Consider the following 22,542-nt stretch of genomic DNA (forward strand, 5'->3'; position numbering starts at 1 on the left):
TTGTTTGTGTTTTTACTCCCTTAAGTAAACTCTTGAGGTCGTTATCATCTCTCACACACAGTCACCATTTCATTCAGACTACTATTTATTCATTCATGAATTATTTAAGGATTGCAATGTTATCTCTGTGTCAACTTGTGAGTTCTTTACTCGTGGTGTTTGACATTTCTTTATAAATACCCCCTGGTTGTTACTCTGTTCACAGCGCCTCTTTCGTTTTGTGTCTTTAAAGCGCTGCTGATGCCACGAAGGGTTAAATTTACAAAAGAGGGCAGCAAACTTAGCAGCAGACTGTGTTGTAAATGATCAATGGCTCTCTAAACGGGGTCTGTCCCCCTCAGGTGTCCCAAATTAATTTATAGTAGATCATAAAACTGTGTTGTTTCATTAAAAAGTGGATATATGTATACACAGATGGGGGACCATTTATGCCAACAAAACAAGCATATTGTGTACATTACTCCCTCCCTTTGTGTTGGCCCAATATAAACCCTGATATGGCTGTGACACATCCTGTCAATCTGTCATGAAATCAGTCATTTCTCTCAGTGTCTAACAGACAGTTCTTGCTGTTGCATACCTTTCATTATCAGCTTGCTCTGAAAAGTGATGTTACACCTAAACCATCTAAATTGTTTTTAGTTTTTGTGAGGCAGTCCTGAGAATATCTTCTCCCTTGCCTCAAAAAGTTTGAGAACCCTTGTTACAGACACCACAGTTCCTTAGCAATTAAAATTAATTAATTAATTAATTAATGGAAAACTCTTTTTTGGGGGGGGGTTAAATAATCAAAGGTGTAGTAAACTTGTCAACGAGAGCTTTCAGCACTCTCTCCACTAGGGAGCAAAACTGAGCAAGATTTCTCAAAGGGGCAATTTTTGGCAACACTTGAACTACCGTCATGCATTTCTGCAGTACATCATGTGTACAGCACTTAAAGTCAGGCACGCATATACATACATCCATGCGTGCAAGCAAGCATGCAGAGTGTTGCCAAAGGCGAAAGGAAGGCCGTGGGTTGAGAGTCCCGTTGCGTGAAAAGACTAGAACTGTTGATGAGACAAAAGGCCCATGGGCAGATCAGCAGGCAGTGTACCACATAAATATTAAACCTTCCCCCCTGCCCATACTATACCATACCTACTCACGCAAACAGATTCACAGTGTGTTGGAGTTTTATCCATTGCCCCTTCAGTGTTGCGTGTAGTCTGGGTATAATGATTTAAAAGTCTGAGCCTTGCTGAATGAAAGCCAAATGAATTGTGGCGACGAAGGCAGGAGACAGCCTTCCACTCTTCCCCCTGCCTGGTAGATGTGGATGGCACCAGTGGGCATCAGAACAACATCCACCATATAGCCTGGAAGACCATCTCCCTCTGTGCTGGTTGGTCTACTTTGTATCATAGCAACAGTGGTCAGGGAAACAGAGAAATGATGAGAGTGAAGAGAAACTAAAGCTGGGAACAAGTTAGTCACACACACAGAGGCAGTGTATCTTCTGTGGCCAATCGATCAGGGGACACGATGGATGCAAGTTAGTGGATCAGAAAATGGATCAGCCCACATGCATATCACTTGGAGTTTTGTTTCTGGGCTTTAGAGGAGAAAGATTGAGGTGAGGTGTACGACTGCCAAGGAAACCAAAGCCTGAAGTGTCTCCTAAATATGTCCCTGTTTTTTTTTTTTCTTCTTCTTCTTTTTCTCTTTCTGTAGGACTGAAGAAGATAAGAAATCCAGAGCGAATGGTCAGGATTGCTGTTGGCTACACTGGACACACCCCTCCCAAGAGTGACGACACTGACGCCAACAGTAAGAGTCACACAAACACTCTTGGCGCAGTTTGTGTGTGCATGTCTGTCTGTGAGGGTGTTTAAGTGCCACCCGCACATTTGTCTGTAGCACAGGGTGACTCTGGGAGCAAGCATAAAAGCCTTCTGGCAGAATGATGCGATGCGGGAACTGAGGTCTCCTCCTCATCTGCTCTGTAACTGATCACACTTACGCATACGCACAAACACACACACACACTATCTCTATTTCTCTCTGCTGAGACGTCATTCCAATTCAGCCCTGTTACACATCATGTTTATTCATGCATGCCAGTACAGTATTAGTGGGCACACGCACACACTCCTGCACATAGCCATACAGAAGGCAGGGCTTACTTTGGCTGTCAGTAGTTTATTGTCACACCTAATCTGTACACATGGCATTATGTATCTATAATCCTCAATGGGCCTTGTTAAACTAGAAGTGAGATGGAGTGTGTAATCTGGGGTCGGTGCATGGCCGCGGATGTGTGTGAGTGTGTAGCAAGCATGTGTGCGATTGCTTTTGTCTGTTAGACAGACTATAAAGGCAATGATTGCTTTGATTGGCTATTGATTCCAGAGGACATGGAGCAAATGCATGTGTGTGCCTCTGTGTGCATGTGTGTTAGAGGGACAAATTGGAGGAAAATAAACAGATGCGAGGAGGAGCAGACGGACATTTAGTGAAGTGATGGCTAGCAGTGGAGGGGGTTAGGAGTGTGGTGGTTGTGGTGGTGGTGTTGGGGGGTATATTTAAACACCACCCACCCCAACAACAACCCTGTCCACCCCTTACTTCAACCCCTTATTCATTTCTGCACCAGACCATGCTGAACAGGGAATGAAAGCTGGACTGAATAGAATAGAATAGAATAGAGGGTTCTATTTCTGATGACTGTTTAATAAAAACCAAGGCTTCCCGAGCCTATCCCTGTCTCCTATCTGTTCTCACGTCCCAGCTGGAGGATTACTGGAGGAAAAGTTTATCAGCAGAATGATAAAATTAGCATGCACGCCCATCTCTCTATCTCGCCCCCCTCCGCCCCCTGCTCTCCCTCTTTTTCTCGTCTCTCCTCCCCTCTTCCTGCACTCTCACTCATCCCATGCCACCCCCACCCCCCAAACCATCTTCTCCGTGCCCTGGCTCTCCCTGCTGCCCTCCTCTCACCCTCCTCCCTGCCATCCCTCTATCTAGCTGCTGTGCAATGAGCCTTTCTTTCTGTCACATTAATTTCATCCCGAAAAGGGGGAAAATGTGAAAATTTCCCCTGACGCCTCCTAATATCAGTAGGGGGAGAGTTAAGAGTTGCATTTGGAGCGTTTTTCTCTCTCTTTACTGAGGAGAGTTTTATAATTAACTGACAGCCATCTCACAAGGGCATTGGCTTGTTTCTGTGTTAAATATGGAGATGACAGTTTTATGAGGTAAAATATTCATCAGTCGGAGGCCGCTCTTCTGTGTGATTCCAGTCTAAATGGTGGCATTTGATAGCGTACCCAAAGCAATGTTTCACTTTGGTCGAACATTTTCGGTCTTTAGCTCACATACCTCTATATGACTTAATGAGCCATCAGTTTCACATTAGCATTCAGGCATTGTCACTCTTTTGGACTCGTTTTTACTAGATTAGCAAGTGAGTGAGTGATCTGTGTACACCCAGAATTTGTGGCGTGCTGCTGAGGGACTCGCACGAAGCAATGCAGGTATTGAAAGTGTTTTATGATTTTAAATACAAATGTAAAGGCGAACAGCGTCGGATTTTCATATTTAGATGTGCATTCCTTGGGTCCCAGGATGCTTCATTTTCCTGGGTAGCCAGAAAACAAAAGACAAGTTTTTACCCCATGTCACACAATAGTATGGCTCCACCGAGAGTCATTTGGAGCAGATGGAAAGGACGATTGCAACAGCACTGAGGCTGAATCTTTTCAAAACAGGGACGCATTCTCTAGTTCAGGATTGTTAGAAATACAAGATACAACTCTTTGGGGTGTAAAAGCTCATCAGCATTCAACAAATCTGCAAAGTTGGTCCTCCGTTCCTCGTTAGCAGGGAGAGTAAATGCGAGGACAGGTTAAGATGATGGTTGTGTCCATGAAGGTGTGCTTTGAAAGGGGTTTGGGCGCCAAGGTCACTCGTTTAAAAAAAAAGAAGAAGAAGTCACTCTGGGACAAATACTGTGATGTGTGTTCTTTGATCAGCAGGCACTGCTGTATGTGTCTGTTTGTATGTATGAGCATGCATATGTGTATGCGTGCGTGCGTGTTTGTGTGTGTATGTGTGCCTGCGCATGTGCAACGGGCTTGTTTGATGTGGTGGTTCTGGTACATTTCAAAGGCGAGGCTCTGATGAGAATTCTTCAGAACAGCAGAGGAAGGGAGGGGGTTATAGCCAGGAGGGGTGGGGTCTAAACGCTGATTGGCATTCATAGCAGAGAGGCTGGAGTGCTGCTAAAAAAGAAATTAGGCTTTAACTAAGCTGCACCATTCAGCTGTTTAACTAAGCTGCTGCACAGTTCAGCTGTTTGAAATTCTGTCTTCTCAGGCCTTCTATTAATAAATGCATAATTGATTAGGGGGAGCATACGTGCCTGAACACACTTCCTACTGACACAAACACACACACACACACATGCTCAGATAGCTACTTACACTCACACACACACTCACACACACACATATAGCCCCTTCCCCTGTCCTGCTACAGCAATTCTTCTTCTTCTTTGCATCTTTGTGTTAGTTTGTTCCAGTCTCCCAAATTTCTTTTTTTTTCTTCATTAACAGCATCTTTCTGGCTCCTTGTCATCTTGCCTCTCTCTGTCTCCCATGCTGACCCTCCCACCTTACCTATCTGTCTTTTTTCTCTTGCTCTGTCATCTTCCCTCAGGTAGAGTATAATTCCTATCTTCCCAGGGGAGTCATGAATGGACGCCCTCTACTCAAATGCTTATCAATAACCTTTGAGTGCTTGCTCGCTTTGACTTCTGAGAAGCACACCCGTTGGGAACACACTCACAAACACATAACAGGGGGTCTGTCTGTGTGTGGACACACTGGTGAGGTGGTATTTTCCTGAGGCTGAGACTTGGTGGATTTTATTTTATTTATTTATTTATTTTTTTACCTTCCCTGCACCTATTCGGTATTTTGGTGATTCTCCGCGCACAGCAGTAGGAAGAGAAGCACAGTAGGGGTAGTTTCACTGGTAATTCAACACCAACAATCAGCTTTGCTGTCAAGTATGACTATATTTCTGCCGTGGCGATCTCATATAGCGCCCTCCACAACATTAATTATACTGTATACTGCATAAGGTATAACTGTCTGTGGCTCTCAGCCCTTTGGTTCCTCTGCTAATTACGTAAATGTTTGAAAACGAGCCACAATTATATTGTTATGTAAAAAAAAAAAAAGCAGAGCAATTTTCTAAAAAAAAAAAGCTTGGCCCTGTAGTTTTTAGAAAACATTAGTCAGGAGAAAACAGTGAACATTTGGGGGCTATTTTTGCTCAGAAAAACAATGTATGTGGGACTGACTCAAAATAAACTACAGTGTCTATTTTGAATTCAGTAAAGATTCATCAGCCTAACACAAATATAGCCTGATATTCACCTCGTTGACTGCCATCCGCCAATCAGCAAAGAAGGCAGCATCCATAATTCCTTTAAAAAAGGCACTTGGGTTTAGAAGCTTGTATTTCTGAATTTTCACTCATGTAAGGGTGGTGGATGATGAATAAATAAACACACAACAAAATTAACCTGCAATGTTTTTTTTGTCGAGAGTTTTTACACATTTTCTCAAAGAGGTTGTAACCAGAGGCGAAGAAATCTGGCTAGCATTTTAATAAAAATCAATTTTGGCACCTTTTAACTAGTATATCCCAGTTCATACAATCACAGAGTATAGTAAACTTGACTTCAAAACTTACTGTTTCAGTTTATTGATACTGTCACAATTTGGGGATATTAGTAATGAATATATTCAATATTGATAAGGTAGAATTTATTGTGAAATTAAAATAATACAGTGGTTTTATTGTAATGACTAGCTGTTGGTTAGTGAACCCTTCAGGGACCTATATGTGTCAAGTGTGATTGCTCCTGTCCTGACTGTGTAGGAGTTTGCAGACAGACAGACAGAGATTATGTGCACTATAGTAAAATAAGGTCTAAATTTCAATATTGGGCATTTTGTTTATCTAGTGTTTAGTAACACTAGAAATACGGAGATTTCTATTGAACAGATTAACATAGACGCATTACCCTATGTGTATGTACATGGTCTGATCCTGCTTACTCGCGCGTCACTCTGCCTCCTGTACAAGAATATTAGTTAAATCACAGGGAGAGCTATTCTGGGTTCTCCACTTCATTACCAAACTGTGTGTGTAACACTGTGGGAAAAGCATTGCTTTTAATGGGGATAAGTAATGCCCCTGTGATTAGCTGTGATTGTTATCAACCCCAAATGCACTGATAATGTATGATAATGGATTCTTCTTTATCTAAATCTGTTTGTGGGTGGGCCCCAGGTGCATCTTCACTTGCGGTCCAAAAGTAACCCAGCCGCCACTCCCTCTGCAAGCTTAGCTATTGTTAACTTGATTACCTCGACTGGAGGACTTCTGTTCTCCTTTTCATGTGTAGCACTTTGAATCACACATAGATAATAAGCTATATTAAGGCCCAGTGACATAAAGATGATGTGGAAATATTAAAGCCAACTTCATCGGTTTCTCATTCAGACTTCATTGCAGACATCTCTTTCCACTGCTATGCCAAAAATATTCCTGATAAATCTCAAATATCCCACTCAAGTACAAGATGGACAGAACACATCTCTCACATCAAACCTTTAAAATTGTACTTATAATTTTAACTCATAATTTTCCTTTGCCATATCCAAGAATTCTGCTATTCTGCTCAAGGTGTCTTTGTGTCTAATGTGCAATTAGTCCTCTCTTTCTACTCGTCTGTCATTTATCCTGTTTAATCTTCTTCTTTTTTTTCTTCCCTACCTCAGATGAGCCCGGCCAGTTGAAGATTTACCTTCCTAAGAAGCTGCTAGAGTGTCTACCCAAATGTTCCTCTCTGCCCAAGGAGCGCCATCGCTGGAACACCAACGAGGTGAGAATGAGACACACTCAAGAGGGAAATATCTGTGACAGAAAGATGAACAGTGTTTTTGTTTTTTTCCTGGCTGGTGACTCATCTCTAACTAATGTCACATTGAGAGATGAAGAGGAGGTAAACAAACACAATGGCAGCTTTTCATTATGGGATCCTAAAACTGTGACACTGGGAAGTAACAAAAAAAAAAGCCCAAAAAACAACCATCAGCAACCTGAACTCACAGCGAAAATCTGACAGAGTATAGATTCCATTTGGCATGTTGCTGTCTGTTTTTCTTTGTAACCCAAAACCATTCTGGGGTAGGGCATAGGAAACAGCGGATTTGAGGTCTGAAACAATAAGGCTTATAGGCTGAAAAAACAAGGAATGAGGGTACAGATATGATTGGTACAGATTTCTAGTGCTGCGTTTTACTAGGTTCAAAGAAGGTCTGGTCAGTAAGATACATTTTTTGCTATGGAACCAGAGAAAGTTGATAAAACTGTTGTATGTTTTTGGCTCCAAAGCAAACACAGCTACCATTCATTCATAAAGAGCAGAGATCGCTTTGCTCTAGGCCAAAATTAGCATCATCTTTGCTGTGTGAACAATAGATAACTTAGCCAAGAATGTAAAATTGGGTCAAGTTAGGTTCGGGACAGCTATTTACTTAGGGCCAAGGATAACCCTAAGATGAACATTTTGGGCGTGCGAAAAGCTTTTCAGAGTTGCATGTTGTTTCCAGACTTAAGCTGTTAGCTTAGAAAAGTGTCTGATGGGTGGAAATGGTTGCAGGCATTTATCGTCAATACCTCCTTGTTTATGCATCGCACAGCCCCTCCACTGGTGGTTTCCTCCATCCATTGTGATGTGGTTGGCCTCTGCTGAGACATTTTCTCCATGTGCAGACTGTGCACTCCATTATGGATGTGTGTTTGTGTTATTGATTACCAAGTCCAGCATTATTATGCAATGCAAAGCTGATTTGGCCTGTGGTTTTTCTCTCAGGAAAGTCATTACATTTTTCATGCAATCCATCTCAATGAAGGTCATACTGGGAGTTAAGCACGGTGCCTACTGAACAGTGTGTTTGTATGAATAAGCAGTGTGCATGTGCGGTGTGTGTGTGTTTGTGGTGTGTTTCAGAGCAACGTGACTGCTACCGGTTAGGGACTTCCACACATCAGCCAACCACAAGCAATTGTGGACAATGCTCTGAATTAGACGAGCACACCTTGTTTCTGCCCCTTTTCCTGGCCTTACTCCCTTCTTGTCTCCCTAAGTCTCCCTTCCAACTCTTCTCTCTCCATCTCTTTCTGTCTCTACACCCCCAGTACCACTGCCCCCCCTCCACACACACACCACTCCCCATGCCTCTCTCTCCCTCTCTGATGAGGAGGTGCAGGCTCAGTTCAGGGGGAGGTTGGTTGTCCCTCAGCGGATTTCTTCAAAGCTCCTCTTCCACCCAGGCATAAAGTTTTCCGCATACTTAAACAGTCCATTGTGTCTGCTGCTCCTCTTGCTTAGTGCTTTCTTAGTGGGAGACATGTGTATGCTCACTGTGCGTTTAGTGCATGTATGTATTTCAGCCTGTGCATCCAGCGCAAGGAACCCTAGATTATTGCCATTGATTATTTTGAAGCTGCTGCGACAAAAGAATTGATTTTTTCCCCTGTCTGTTGACTTTTTTAAAATCTGTCTGAATTGCAGACATTCAAAGAAATCTACCAGTTTTTGTCATCAGCGTATAGGATATTAAATTAGCATTGTCCTGAAATTTTATCTGCGTGTACTGTTGAATGTCCACAATAGATTGTAATGCAAAACATTTTTAGATGCGGGGTTTCTGGACCAATCAGCTGTCAAGCCAGCTGTTAAATTTGGAGATTTTATTTACTTGGGCACATCTCTTCAATATTTGTATGCATGTGTGTGTGTAATTATTTACTGTGTAGATCCATTTGTGTGTGTTTCTATATAATTCTTTGTTTCCATATGTCTGTACATAAGCAAATCAAGAATTGGCTTTGGGTGTCCTCATCGTCAATGGCTTTTGGGTTTTTACATGCTGTTTATAAAAGCCATGCAGAATCAGGATTATCCTTAGTTTGTGTGTGTGTGTGTGCGTGTGTGTGTGTGTGTGAGGCTACGAAAAACGAGCGTGATAGATAAAGAGATTAAGACTTCGTTTGAGCGAGAATGCCTCTTATTAAGTCAGATTCAATCTTTACATGTCTTCATCTGATATGTCCTTAGTCTCACCTTTTTCTTGGCATGTGCATCACTTTGCAAGTGTGTGTGTGTGTGTGTGTGTGTGTGGCTGTGTGTGCATGTGCGTTTGTTTCCCTGTGCGCAAAAGGATCTCTGTTTTGTCACGCATGGCTCCCCCTGACACCTTGGTCTCCCACAAGCACTGAGCTGTGACCCCATACATTTTTTACCCAGGCCGTTCCTCCTGCTCTCTGTCCTTTCCTCTCTTCCTTCCCTTTCCTCTCTCTCTCTCTCGCTCTCTCTCCCTCTTTTGTGTATCTACTGATGTGTGAAATTATTCTGGGATGGAGGGATGGATTCCTCCCTGAAGGGCTGAGCGGAGGCGTGAGCCTTTTGTTCAATAATAGATTGGGGGTGTATGTGTATCTGTCCATGGTAATAGACTATGGACTAGTTTTAGATAACAAACCACACTCAGGTGGGCAGACTGATGGTGAAGCCTGTGTTATCTATCCATCTGGAATTACTCGTTGTTTGGTTTCAGCAAATTCTTCGGAGCACCACCACGAGGAGGCTATCAAACTTTTGAAATGTAGACAAAGACCAACTTTAGAGTCTCATCGTGTGACTCAAGCTCATGAAAAGATATGATTACTCTTGTGGGGACCCTTGACATCCTGGCTCGTATATTAAGAAGCCAGACTGAGATGAATACTAAGTTAAAAAATTCTTTTTAAAGCTCCAGTTCAATATGAGACATGCACACACACGCTGTGCAAATGTGCATGTCATTGTGTGGTCTAATGTGCATTTTAAAGGCTTCTACTTCAGAGCTTCTCCCCCACTATAATTCAAATGATGCAACTGTCAAATGTGTTGGTACAGACTTCAGTGCATCACACAGATGACAGTTGCCTGTGCCACAACGCGTCTGCATGTGACTCTGCTCCACATGTCGCTCGACTGTACAAGTGGGGGAAAAAAGAAAATGTGAGAGCGGTACTATTTTGTCCTTAATGATATGAAACAAAATGCTCTGAAACAGGCAGTGTTTTTGCCGTAATGCGCTGTTCTCATCGTGCAGAGATGTGTACGTAGCTGTGTGATGTGATGAGAGGCTCATTACCGGCGTTCACACGCCCGTTGTCTGGTTGTGTTGCTGCATGACAATAACGTGATAAGAAGTGGATCAAAAATCATATATGTTCCACACCATCATCTGCCTCCTGTGTGTGGGTGTGTATCTCTTTTTGTGCATAGTTGTTCTCATGGTAACCGATTGTGCATGAGTGTGCGAGTGTGTATGTGTGTGTGTGTGTGTGTGTGTGTGTGTGTGTGTGTGTGTGTGTGTGCACGCATTTATATTTGTGTTAATTATATGATTGATGATGCATGTGCACCATTCATGATTTTGCGGCACACTTAAGGTGATAGGAGAGGGATTGCAAGTGGTATCAATGAGTTGCCGATCATGTCAACCAGACATGATAATTAAAAAAAATAATAGCAACAACAATAATAATAGGTAAAGAGCAGACATCTCAGGGAAAACTGTCAGTAACCCACTCACACGTGCGTGCTGTAGTGTCTCAGCTTATGGGAGCTACAATTTCTAGACCAAACAAAGCTTGGGTTGCTGGTGTGTGAGTACGTGTGCATGTTTAATTTATTATTAATGCCATTACTGTTGTTTGTGAGCCATTAAACAGATACATTGGATTAAATATGCACATACACAGCACTCCGCTGTTTGTGGAGATATTTCCTGTTTTTCCAATGTGGCTAAAACATCAGGCAGGAATGTCTGAAAAACAAGTTACACTTGGGGGAGATTGGCAGTTGTCAGTTACTAGACGATGAATCCATTATAGAAACCCTGAGTGATTATTGCAGGCCTCTCTGTTCCATTCAGACTGTGGTGTAGGGAAATAGGTGTTGTGAGTATTACAGCTGTTCATCCCTGCATTCATATTTGTGAATGTGTTGGAATGGTTAGATAAAATTAATTTAAATGTTTGAATAAGCACCAAATAGATCTAATATTTTAATTTGTTACATGCTGTGTGAAAAAGTACAAGAAAAAACAGATTTTCATAGTGGAATATTTGCATAAAGATTTGCAGTCATACAGTGCTCTTGTGGGTGGAAAAAAAATTCACACAGAACTAAAATTTTACAGCTAAACCTAGAGTAAAATCCAAAAGTCCAAATTAAATATTCAAGCACTAATTTTGCATTAATTGGGAAGATCATATAGTCAAAATCAGCAGCTGTCCTAACAGATAAGTTGATTACACAGAGCCGCCTGAGCTCTTTACCATCCCTTCAGTTATTCCTGCAAGCTGCTTTGCAACCCACATTCACCCCAGCTCCTTCTTTTTGTGTCTGAACTGTCTGACCTCCCCACCCCACAGACCTATTCCACTAAATAAAAATTACTGCAGATGGCTACAATAGTCTTTATTTAACTAGAACGGTCCCAAGTGGCTGAAAGGTTATAGTTCCAGCTGAAGCTTGATTGGATCAGTCGGAGGCATGGTTATTACATCATTAGCCTTATATGAGCAGGCACATACCGACCTCCCACCAGGGAGACAGGCGGTGTAGGGAAATATCCTTGAAAACACTTTTACAGTTCAGAAATATATATCCTATCAGCACATCATTTCACAGTGAGTTTCCCCTTTGTATGCACAATTTAAACATCACAATTTCGATGGTTTGGGCTCTTTCACTCCATGTTACTCTGACTTGGAGCTTTGGGTGTCTGAATAAATTCCCCCCAAACTGTCATACATAGTAGTAGAGCTGAAATATTTGTCAATATGTTTTTTAATTAAATATTTTAATTTAAAATATGTAAATGTACGCATTTTTACTTTTCATTTAGGCGAGTACCACTCTGAGGATTTTGAACCGATAATTGACCCATTTTGTTGTTATGTAACCATCTCCAGGCCTCAGTGTCATCGTTGTCTGGCAACAAAAAAACAAAAACAATCATCCATCCATTATTCCATCTATCAATTTCTTCCATTTATCCAATTCCTGGTAGAGGTGGCTCTGGAGCCAATCCCAGCAGATCCATTCTAGCACACTTATTTTTTCCAGTGGGGGTACTCCAGCTGTTCAGTCATACAAGCCACTGGGGTGGACAGTAAAATACAAAATAGTTTAATTCACTATAACAAAAAAAGATACTGATTTTCTGTTAGCCTGTCATCTTGTTTTCTATCCAGGAACAGCTGATGGGAATTATCCTGAACCTTTTGTATAAATCTGGCACGCTTGCATTATATATTATGGTGATATTGACTGATACTTTGTTATTAATTAATTAATGCAGCTATTAAATATACAAGTAGTAGTTTAGTCACTATTTAACTTTTTAAACTATTTATAATTGAAATCGTTCCATGTCAGTGTTGGAGCTTATCAGAATGATTTAATGTTGATTCTCTCCCCTCCAGAGAAATGTGTTCTTCTGACAGCTGCACCCACACAATACCACACATGTGTAACTCCAAACCTTTTTTAAAAAAATCAGGGACTATTTGTGCAAATCTTAGTCATTTGTTTTGAATTGTCAGGCACTGTTACAGGCACAGTCCTCAAAACAAAAAGCCCAAACTATTCTTTTTCATTTTCAGATTTGGTGATGCGCAGCTACAGTCCTTTTGACCCCATTTTCTTTCCAAAGTTGTGCCCTTGATTTTTGACATTGATGTGCAAACTGCCAAAGTGCAACACAACCTGACACAGGTTGTGAAAGGCTCAAACTCCTCCTTTCCTCCTTTTGGCCGTGTCAGTACATAGACAGAAGTATAAGGGTTTTGGAAACTTATAGAAAGTTTTATTTTTAAACAAAATGGGTGTGCTGCCTAAGTATTTGTTAGATAACATGTTGGTGAGAAACTTTATCCGTGTCAGTGTGTGTGTGTGTCCCAGAGCCTGCCTATGGCTGTAACCTCTCCAGTTGACATTGAGCTCTGTGCTGTTGCCGTTTACCAGAGTAAAGCATAGTTTAATGAGGGGGCAAAGAAGCCAGTACACACACTCACACATGCACACTCATGCATGCTACATACGTCTACACTCGCAGACATGCACACGCAGGACCAGAGGGGTGTTTCACAGCTCCTTGTGTTTGATTCCCATTCTTTTATTTTTAATCATTCCTCTGTCTTTTGGGTTGAGAAATATTTTATGTTTGGAGAGCGCCAAGTTATAATCACTAATTAGTCCTCCAGGCTCTCTCGCTTCATCCCCCCAACCCCCACCCCACCACCCTGCTTTCTTCCCATCTCTCTCTGAGCCAAGCATAGCCCAATTACACCCAGCGTCACTTTGTGTCTGCTGTGACTTCCATTTTCCACTTCCATACTGTCCTGCTGACCCGACCGGAAAAATTAACCAAAATGTAAAGAAACACAAAGAAGTAATTGCATCCATTCTACTCAAAGATTAATATCCCTGTTGATAAATGTAATTATTCAGCAAGCTTTTGCAAACAGGGACGTGCATGGTAAATTCTGCAAGTTTTAGCCATGCTGGTATTTTAGCCCGCACAAGTTCACAAGAAGACGAGATTAACTGGGTTTTACAGGTCAGGTGTCTGTGGTTGGAGTTAGAACTGTCCCTCCTTTCCTCTTTACATTGTGTGCTGGGAGTGATGGAGTGTAAGGTGGCCAGTGAGTGTGTGGAATTGGTTTTGTGGTGGTGGTTTTGGACTATTTCCCTAAAGAAGAATAAGGGTAGTTTCATTATTCATCATTTTCATTATTGGCATTTAAATATTCAGTTAATTCGTAAAAACGATCGTCTGTCAGTCATTTTCGAGTCATTTGGGTTTAAGAAAAAAAATCACTTCCAATCAGTAACTCAATGGTGTGAATTGGGGAAAACTCAAACTGGAACCTTTTGTCAGCAAAACCGCCTATTTACAGGTATTAGAAAGCCAAATTTGATTATCTGAGGATACATTCATTAATTGGGAAGCAGAGCTACAGCAAAACTTGGGAGTAAAGCAAGAGCAAAAAAAAGGGGACTTCAGTCAGAAATGGAATATCTTCCATTAATGTGCCAACAACAAGCTTTTTTAAATTAGAAAACAGAAGTTAGGTATCATAATTTGATGACACCTGAAGCTTCCTGACAGGACCACAGCAGCTAATCTAGTGAACTTTTTGATGACAGTTGTGATCCTAGATGCATGGATATGGTAATGGAAGGACTGCCAACACTAGATACAGACAGAAAACTTCGACTGAGACACCCCTTTCTTTTGACAAGTTGTCTACTGCCGTCCAGCAGCTTACATGTGGCTGAGCATCAGAAATCGATGGACTCCCTGCAGAGTCCTATAAACTGTTTTGGTTTGTGTTGGGAAAAGATTTGTATAAACATTTTAGAGACTTACAATGCTGCTCAGCTGCTTCAGAGCAGTTTTGCCAACATTTACAAAAAAAGAGAGAGATCTAGGTTTGCTTAGAAACTTTAGTGCAGTGTTTCTCCTTTGCACAGATTATAAAATAATTACAAAATGTCTCTCAAATAGACTGAAGGACTGTTTGATACTTTGGTTTCTGTTATCAATAACAATCAGTCATATTACATTCTTGAAAGCACAAAAATAGACAATCTGTTTTTGAGTCATGAAATGACCTATCAAAATGTCAGGGTCTGGATGTACGCCTTTTTTCTATAAATCAAGAAAATCCTTTTGACATAGTGGATCATTTTTATTTGTTTAGGATGCTTGAAGCTTTTAGGTTTGGAATAAAAAGTATTTCATGAATTAAGTTTCCCTATTCAAATGTGTCTGTTTTGCTGAAGATACGAGGGGGACTCAGCAGACCAGTCCCTGTACAGAGAGGCATTAGGCTAATGTCTGCTATGTTGTATGCTCTCAACATTGAGCCCCTCTTGAACCAATTAAGACAGGATCTCACCGGGTTAAACTTTGATGCAGATGCCAGTTAGTTTGTCTGCTAGTCAAAAATGATGCTCACATATTGGAACAAAAGTTACCACTGTGTAAGTGTGTATCCTCTGTGAGAGTTAACTGGCAAAAGTGTGAAGGTTTACTGTTAGGAGAGTGGAAAAGCAAACAAGCAGCCATTACTTCCAGCTGGGCTGCAGTGGAGCAGACAGGGGATGAAATGCCTTGGGGTTTTTCTTGGCAATGATGATTTGCAGAGGAAAAACTGGGAGGGTGTAGTGGAGAAAATTAGTGCCCGATTGTTTAAATGAATGTGGGCCCAGTCACAGCTGTCTTATAGCCCCCTATAGGACAGCGGTGACCGGTTGTGAATAATCTTCTTGAGCCTTCAAATGCACTGGTGCAGGACATTCAGAAGAGACTGATTAACTTAACTTAACTTACCAGTATGGACATATTAGGAACTTCATCATTCTACCTCTGTGCTAAAGACATGCTAAAGACCACTGGCTTAAGAGTGCTCAAAAGTATATGGGAACATGAGGGAAGAGCCTCTGTTCTGTAGCCCACTTACTCAGTTTCCGGATGCTTAACTCTGCTGGCATACAAAGAATCCTTACAACAGCTGGCCTGACAAAGTTGGAAGGGTTGAGATCAGGAGAGCAGTGTAAAACTGTTGCCATCAGCTCTTAAACTGGTTTTGTGCTTTGCCCTTCCTGGTCTCCGTGAGCATTATTTGTAGGCTCCGCAGAAACGCAGCCATTGGTTTGAACTCCTTTGCCATCAACGCTGTAGTAGAGCAACATGAAGAAGATGTGGCTCTTGTATCTTTTGAAACACTGCAGCTCACTGATCTTCCTAAAGCCTCAAAGATATATGTATTTCCTGTATGCTGCGAGTATGAAAGCTCTCAACGGAGCTTCATTACTTCTTGTTCTAGTTTTCTTCTCCTATAGGCAGCTGGACAAACCTATAAAGAAACACAGTGCGGTTCTCCAGTGGAGAGTGGCACGTGGGGGCTGGGGCCACAAACAGACATGTGGCACATATAGACCACATAACAGGAGACCCTGCAAATTCTGTGGGTAACCTGTCCTAGGCTAGTTCCTCTGGCTGGGTTCGGACAGGTGAGGGACGACAACATTCTCATTTGTAAACCCAGACAGATAGTGCAGCATAGTGGAGACATATCTAGTCAGTTTTCTTATAGGTCAGGCAAAAACTGGGATTGTGTTAACCAGGAGGAATAAAATGAAAGGAACAGGGTCTGCAGATGTTAAACTTCAAAAGTCTGGTGTCTGCTCGTATCAGAATAGAGTTCACCTACTATGAAATGGTTGCAGACTTGGATCATTTCATCTCTTTTTAGGGGGGGTGAAGGAAATGTTCTGTACACAGTGAATAATGAATTGCGTGGTCTCAGTTTCTTGGGTAATGGTTTACTGTGGGGTAGGGTAAGATTGTGAAAATGTGCAGTTATATTGTGTTTTTCTTTGTATGACTGTAAATAAGGAATTGATTCATTAAAGGCTTTGTTAAAAGTCAAAGGTCTCCTCTGCTCTCTTCTCCTTTCCTCTCTTCTTCTCTCCTCTCCTCTCCTCCTACCCATCTGAAAGCCCCACATTTTCCTCCTGTTCTATTTTCTCCATGTTGCACAGACCCACTATTTATCTTGCCCACTATAATTTGACACAAAATATTGTTAACTGGAGACACAGAAATATATTAAACAGTGGGAATGTGCGACTGTGAGTGTGGGGGTGTTGTGTATGTGCCCGAGTGCATTTGTGTGTGCTTCTGTGTGTGTGTGTGTGTGTGTGTGTGTGTGTGTGTGTGTGTGTGTGTGTGCGCCTTTGAGTTTTAACTTCCTGTTAGATTCCAAACCCGACCGAGTACTGAATGACCCAGAGTGTCTGCTGTAATAAGAAACTGGGCTGTGCAGTGGAGACAATATTTTTTGTATCTTTAAATGTCCCCACATAAAACCTCTGTAATATCTGATTCTTGTGTAAATTAGATTGAATTCATTGGAGACAGATAAAGCATATAAATGTGTATGTGTGTTCATGTGCGTGCACAGACAGCTGGTCCTTCTGCTCCTATTTTGAGAACTGCATCTGTAGAGTTTTGTCTAGATAACTTTATTTAACTTTCATAACTATGTGCTTTGCTGGGCCTTTAGAAGTCAAATACTGCATATGTTAACAACAATTTGCCTTTTGTATATTGCCAAATAACTGTGACTTACACATGACATTAGAGTACAAATTAGGAACAACAAGTGTTGGAAGGCTTTCTTTTGTACAGAGCTTTTTCTTAAGCATCTTCTCTTCTTGACTTAGTAGCTGAAGCTTAGGGACTTGTAGAGAATATGCCTGGTTCTGGATTTCTGAAGTCAATGCATATTTCATACTCTCTGCTCATGTTTACAAAGGTAGGTTTCAGTCTAACATACTCTTAGCTTTGATGTAAATAGTGCTGCAAAGTCCAACAACGCATAAATAATAAAACAAATAAATAAATCATATAAAGATATGTGTAAATCTTGTACACTTTTTTATTCAATGTATGGGTGTAGAGTCATATCTATATGGTCTGCTGATCTGAAACACAGCTTACTTTTACTCATGCCCAACCAGGTTGCAGTCTCCAGTTCCAAAGTATTTAGCAATATTGTTTGTAAATTCATATGACAAATATACACTGAGCATATCAGTGGACATCTGCGTCTGCATGAGCGTAACTTGAGTCATCAGAGAGGTTCTTATATTGACATTTCACACTGCTTTATCACTGATAAAGGATTATGGAGTTGTCTACTCAGCAGTATGAAGTGAATCTATGAAGTGAATTGGATTGAGATTTGGTGACTGTGGAGGCCATTTGAGTGAGGTAAACTCATTGTCATGTACAAGAAACCATTTTCAGATGATCTGAGCTTTTCGACATGGCGCGTTATTCTGCTCGAAGCAGCCATCAAAAGATGGATACATAAAGGTGTTCATAAAGGGATGCACATAGTCAGCAGCAGTACTCAGGCAGGTTGTCGCATTGCTCGGTACTAAAGGACCCAAAGTGTGCTGAGAAAATATCTCATACCATTACACTACCAGCAGAAGCCTGAACTGTTAATACAGTGCAGGGTGGTACCAGGTGTGGTCTTCTGCTGCTGTAGGCCATCTGCTTCAAGGCTCAATGTGTTGTGCCTTCAGAGATACTCTTCTGCATATCTTGATTGCAAACAGTGTCTATTTGAGTTACTTTTGCCTTCCTATCAGTTCAAAGCTTTTTGCCGATTCTCCTCTGACCTCTGTCATCAGCAAGACATTTTTGCTTGTTGGATATTTCCTCTTTTTTGGGCCATTCTCTGTAAGAAATATTTATTTAGTTATGTATTTATTTATTTTATTTAGAAAGAGGTGCAATACATATTAATGAACATTTTAACTAATGTAAATATGCCAGATTATAGCCTTGGGCTGGTTTCCATCTGCAGACCCTCTGGCAGGTTGGTGTTACACACAAGTTAGGAAAAACATACAGAGACACTATTTATAGATCATGTGACAAGGACAAAAACAGTGCTCACATTATATTAGAACAAACAATTACAAGAAGAGTGGACAAAAGAGGACAGTATAGATAACAATAACGGAAACACATCAGTTATATTGCACAAACCCCAGTGTTACACATGCCCTGACTGTCTTGATATTGCACTGACGCATTACACTAATAGTTATTTCCCTTTTTGTAATACACTAACTCTTTTTCATGTCCAATATAAAGCATGATTAATTAAACATGATCACGTGTTTGTGTGTCCCTCAGTCACCCTTTTAAGTGACTCTTAAAGGGAGATTTGTACTTTCCCTCACTGACAGTGGAAGACTATTCCAGAAGCTCACTCCCTGATATGACAGAGCATTCTGTGAAAAGGTGGTGCCTCTAAATGCCTCTATCTAAATAGAGATAGTTGCATGGGAAAATCCCAATAGGACAGCGGTTTCAGAAATACTCAGACCATTCTAAATTAAGTCACTCTTCTTTTCCTCTCTGATGCTCATTTTGAACTGCATGTGATCATCTTGACTATGTCTACATGCCTAAATACACAGACAGCTGATGAAATATTTGTGTTAGCGAGCTGTTGAACAGGTGTACCTGACCAAGTGGCCTATGAGTACATATATTTATAACCTATTAATGGTAACCTAGTCTTTAATTTTATTCCTCTAGACATGATTGGAGTGTTTATAGTTTTTATTTCTGCGTCTGTCTGTCTACAAATTTGCAGTTTCTGGCATGATGCTAATTTGGTCTCTACAAATTCTTTTCTCGCTGCATTCTTGGAAAGACACAGATTATGGTTGTGCCTGTCTTTTTTTAATACATCACCGAATATTTATTTTTCTGGAGTGAAGAGACCTCAATTTACTTTCCAGTTTGTTGTCTATTCCATCAAAGTTGCCTCAGTTAATTTTGTACATGGCACTATTAACTGCCTCTGTTGTAGCTAATCCAAGATGAATAGAATTGTCAATAAAAACATCCCAGCTCAAATATTTTTTACTAACGCAATCAAAGTTCATACGTATTTGCAAAGGGGATGCAAATTTATCTGACCACATTTGTTTTTGCTGCGTAAAGTTGCTGTGGGGTTAAATTGTCAGTTTTGTTAATGTGATATCGCACTGGATCTAAGTGTGTTGGCCTCATAAGCTTCCATCATCTAATGGCCACTTGGAGTCCGTAGGTTTATTTCTAATTAAAACTGGTAAGATCATGTCGTTGTTAAATTGCATTTCCAGGGTTAGATCAACTGCATTCGCTCCAGACCAAAAATACAAGGTAATAATAAAGAAATGTCAGATTGCTGCGGTAGATTCAGAACACTCTCATTTATTTCCTCTTATCATCTGTTTGCTCATTACTTTATGATTTTATAAAGCAGATGCATGTTACAGTGGTAAATGTCTATAGCAGTGAATTGATTAACATTCATTGGTAGATGTTTTTATGGATGGTAATGTGTTTTTCACTTGTTAATGAGTTAAGAAGACAAACAGTTTAACACTCCTGCAGTGTGTGTTACACTCTCACTGTGAGCAATGTTTCTCCTGGTGCAGAGTTGTTTCAGAAAACTCTTTAAAATCACAATTAAAAACCTAAACTGTAACACAAAAATTTCTATGATTTTTATACATATACTGGATGGCTCTAACAAATGTGGAAAAAAGAGTCTTGATGCACAACATCTGCTTTTAAAACCGAATAATATTATGTTTCAATATCATGCAATGGCTCTAATGTGGTGCATTCCTCCATAGAGGAATCTATGGAGTCCTTTGAAAACCTGGATGAGGTGTTTGTGCTAATATGCTGTGTTTGGTGCATTATGGCCAGACATCTCCACTTTTGGTCTCGTCTTTCCAGAGCACATTGTTCCAGAAGTCATGTGGTTTTTACAGATCCAACGTTACAACATTACAAAAAGTCCTGCTACCATGAGCTTTCTCCTGCCAGCCCTAGAAAACAAGCCATACTTGATCTTTATCTAATTGCACTGTCATGTACTTCAACCTTTAATGAGCTAACTGAGGCCTGTAAAGTCTGAGCTATAGATCTTGGGGGGTTTTTTTCCAGTTTTTCTGAGCATTCGCTGATCTGACCTTGAAGTGGATTTGCAGGGACATCCGCTGCTAGAAAGATTGTTGCACTGTGTTCACCCAAACCTGAATGCTCTGGACCAGCAAACTGCCAAAATCTGCTCACACTTGTTGATGATCAATTAATCAAGGGAACTTGATTACGAGCACCTTCCATATCTCTATGGAAGCAGCAAGACTTTACATCATTTTTCACAGGATTACAGAGACTTCTGAAAACTTTTTTTCACATGACTGTAGGTCAATTATGATTGCGTGTTTTAAAACCTACAAAGCATTAATTTCTGCTTTGTTTGTATTTATGTTTGTATGCTCAATTTATTTCTCAGTTTTTCAGAGGAGGTTGGCAAAAGGGGTTAATTGGCCGCCCACAACATCATATCCACAACAAAACATAGTGAGAGAGGTGTGAATCCCATGGTGTTGTGTCTAGCATTTTCCACTAACATTATTCTGGAAATGTAAACATTTACAAGAGTTACCCAGGGAAACATATACATTTACTGGTAAATATGCTGTTCCCAACATCTACCGTAATATATAGAGATTTTTTCAGTGTCTGTGTGTGTGTGTGTGTGTTTTGCACTTTCAGTGTGAGTTATGATATCTGAGCTGTTCCATTCAGGGGCTCACAGCAGGAGTCCAGTCTTTTCCTCTCCAACTGCACTTCGATCTAGCACTACATATTCCTCCATCTCCCCAATTCGGTCCGCTTCTTCCTCCCTCTCCTGCCTCGCCCCCCTCGCTGATGTATGGAATGTCTACTCTCATATGGAGTGTGTTTGTAAAAGTCATGGTAATCAAATTTCACTGATTCCCGGGGGATTAAACAAGGTGGCATTTGTGTGTATGTGTGTGCGAGTGCGTTCTGTCGCTCTGCATATACACTATTAGCTGTGCACTAAGTTGTGTATTGTAGTGCAGCTGTGTCATTACTCTAAGACCAGCTCAGCTGTAATATATCATCCATCATCTTGTACTCCAAGGAGACAACTATATATGGGATAGCAATGCTGCATTTGCATACCGGCAGAGCATATACTGTGTTTTAATTGATTCAATATGCAGTATAAAGCAGTTGAAGGGGGCATTATAAACACCTCAAGGCAGAGCATCTCACTTGTCTCAGCTGCATCTTGACCAAGTCACAGAGATTAAAAGTCTTGCTTTCTGGATTGTGTGTCTGACTCAGACACTCACAATAACAATATTGTTTGCTTATTTGAAATCAACCCTAACACTCGAGGCAAAATCACTCTCTTACAAAAATGAGATGATTACAGAGTGGAAGTAATCGCTCATGACTGCTGCAAACATGGCGGCAGCAAGTATTACTTAGCCTAGGTGCACAATTACCTATTGTTGGAAGTATATATGTTCTGGCAGTATGGCTATAGGTTTAGCAAGTTTTAACTATGTTCAACACACAACTTCAGCCTCCTTTTTTTTCTGTGAGACTCTAAGCTACAATTTCTGCCTGCTCTTAGGTGTTATTGCATGTTGAACTAGAAAGTCACACCCCATTACAGTTCATATGAGGTGGAAAGCTACCAGGACAGCCTGGAAGGCAATGACTGATGTCTGTGTGCCTTTGAATCTCTAAAAGTGCATTAAATTAGCAAATATTATATAGCTTTGGCAGAAGTATTTGCAACAAAGGCAACCAAACTTAAGTAAACTCAGTGTCTCCATAGACAAAAAAATATGCTTGCTGTCAGATATAAACCATAAATTATTTGCTGAAGTTTCTCTTCCTGATACACACACACACACACACACACACACACACACACACA

General features: G+C 40.9%; 1 protein-coding gene across 2 annotated transcripts in view; it reads left to right on the top strand.

Moving 5' to 3' along the window:
- LOC102201697 (calmodulin-binding transcription activator 1) overlaps positions 1-22,542 on the top strand; it is a 54,340-nt gene that overhangs the window by 903 nt on the left and 30,895 nt on the right. For both annotated transcript variants that reach the window (XM_005731354.1, XM_005731355.1), the window contains exons 2-3: positions 1,714-1,809; positions 6,837-6,940. In XM_005731354.1, coding sequence (XP_005731411.1) covers positions 1,714-1,809; positions 6,837-6,940 — 200 coding nt within the window. The remainder of the gene's footprint in view (positions 1-1,713; positions 1,810-6,836; positions 6,941-22,542) is intronic.

This window comes from Pundamilia nyererei, unplaced genomic scaffold (assembly GCF_000239375.1).
Source record: "Pundamilia nyererei isolate P.nyererei 1_Seehausen unplaced genomic scaffold, PunNye1.0 scaffold00042, whole genome shotgun sequence".
NCBI classification, from domain to species: domain Eukaryota; kingdom Metazoa; phylum Chordata; class Actinopteri; order Cichliformes; family Cichlidae; genus Pundamilia; species Pundamilia nyererei.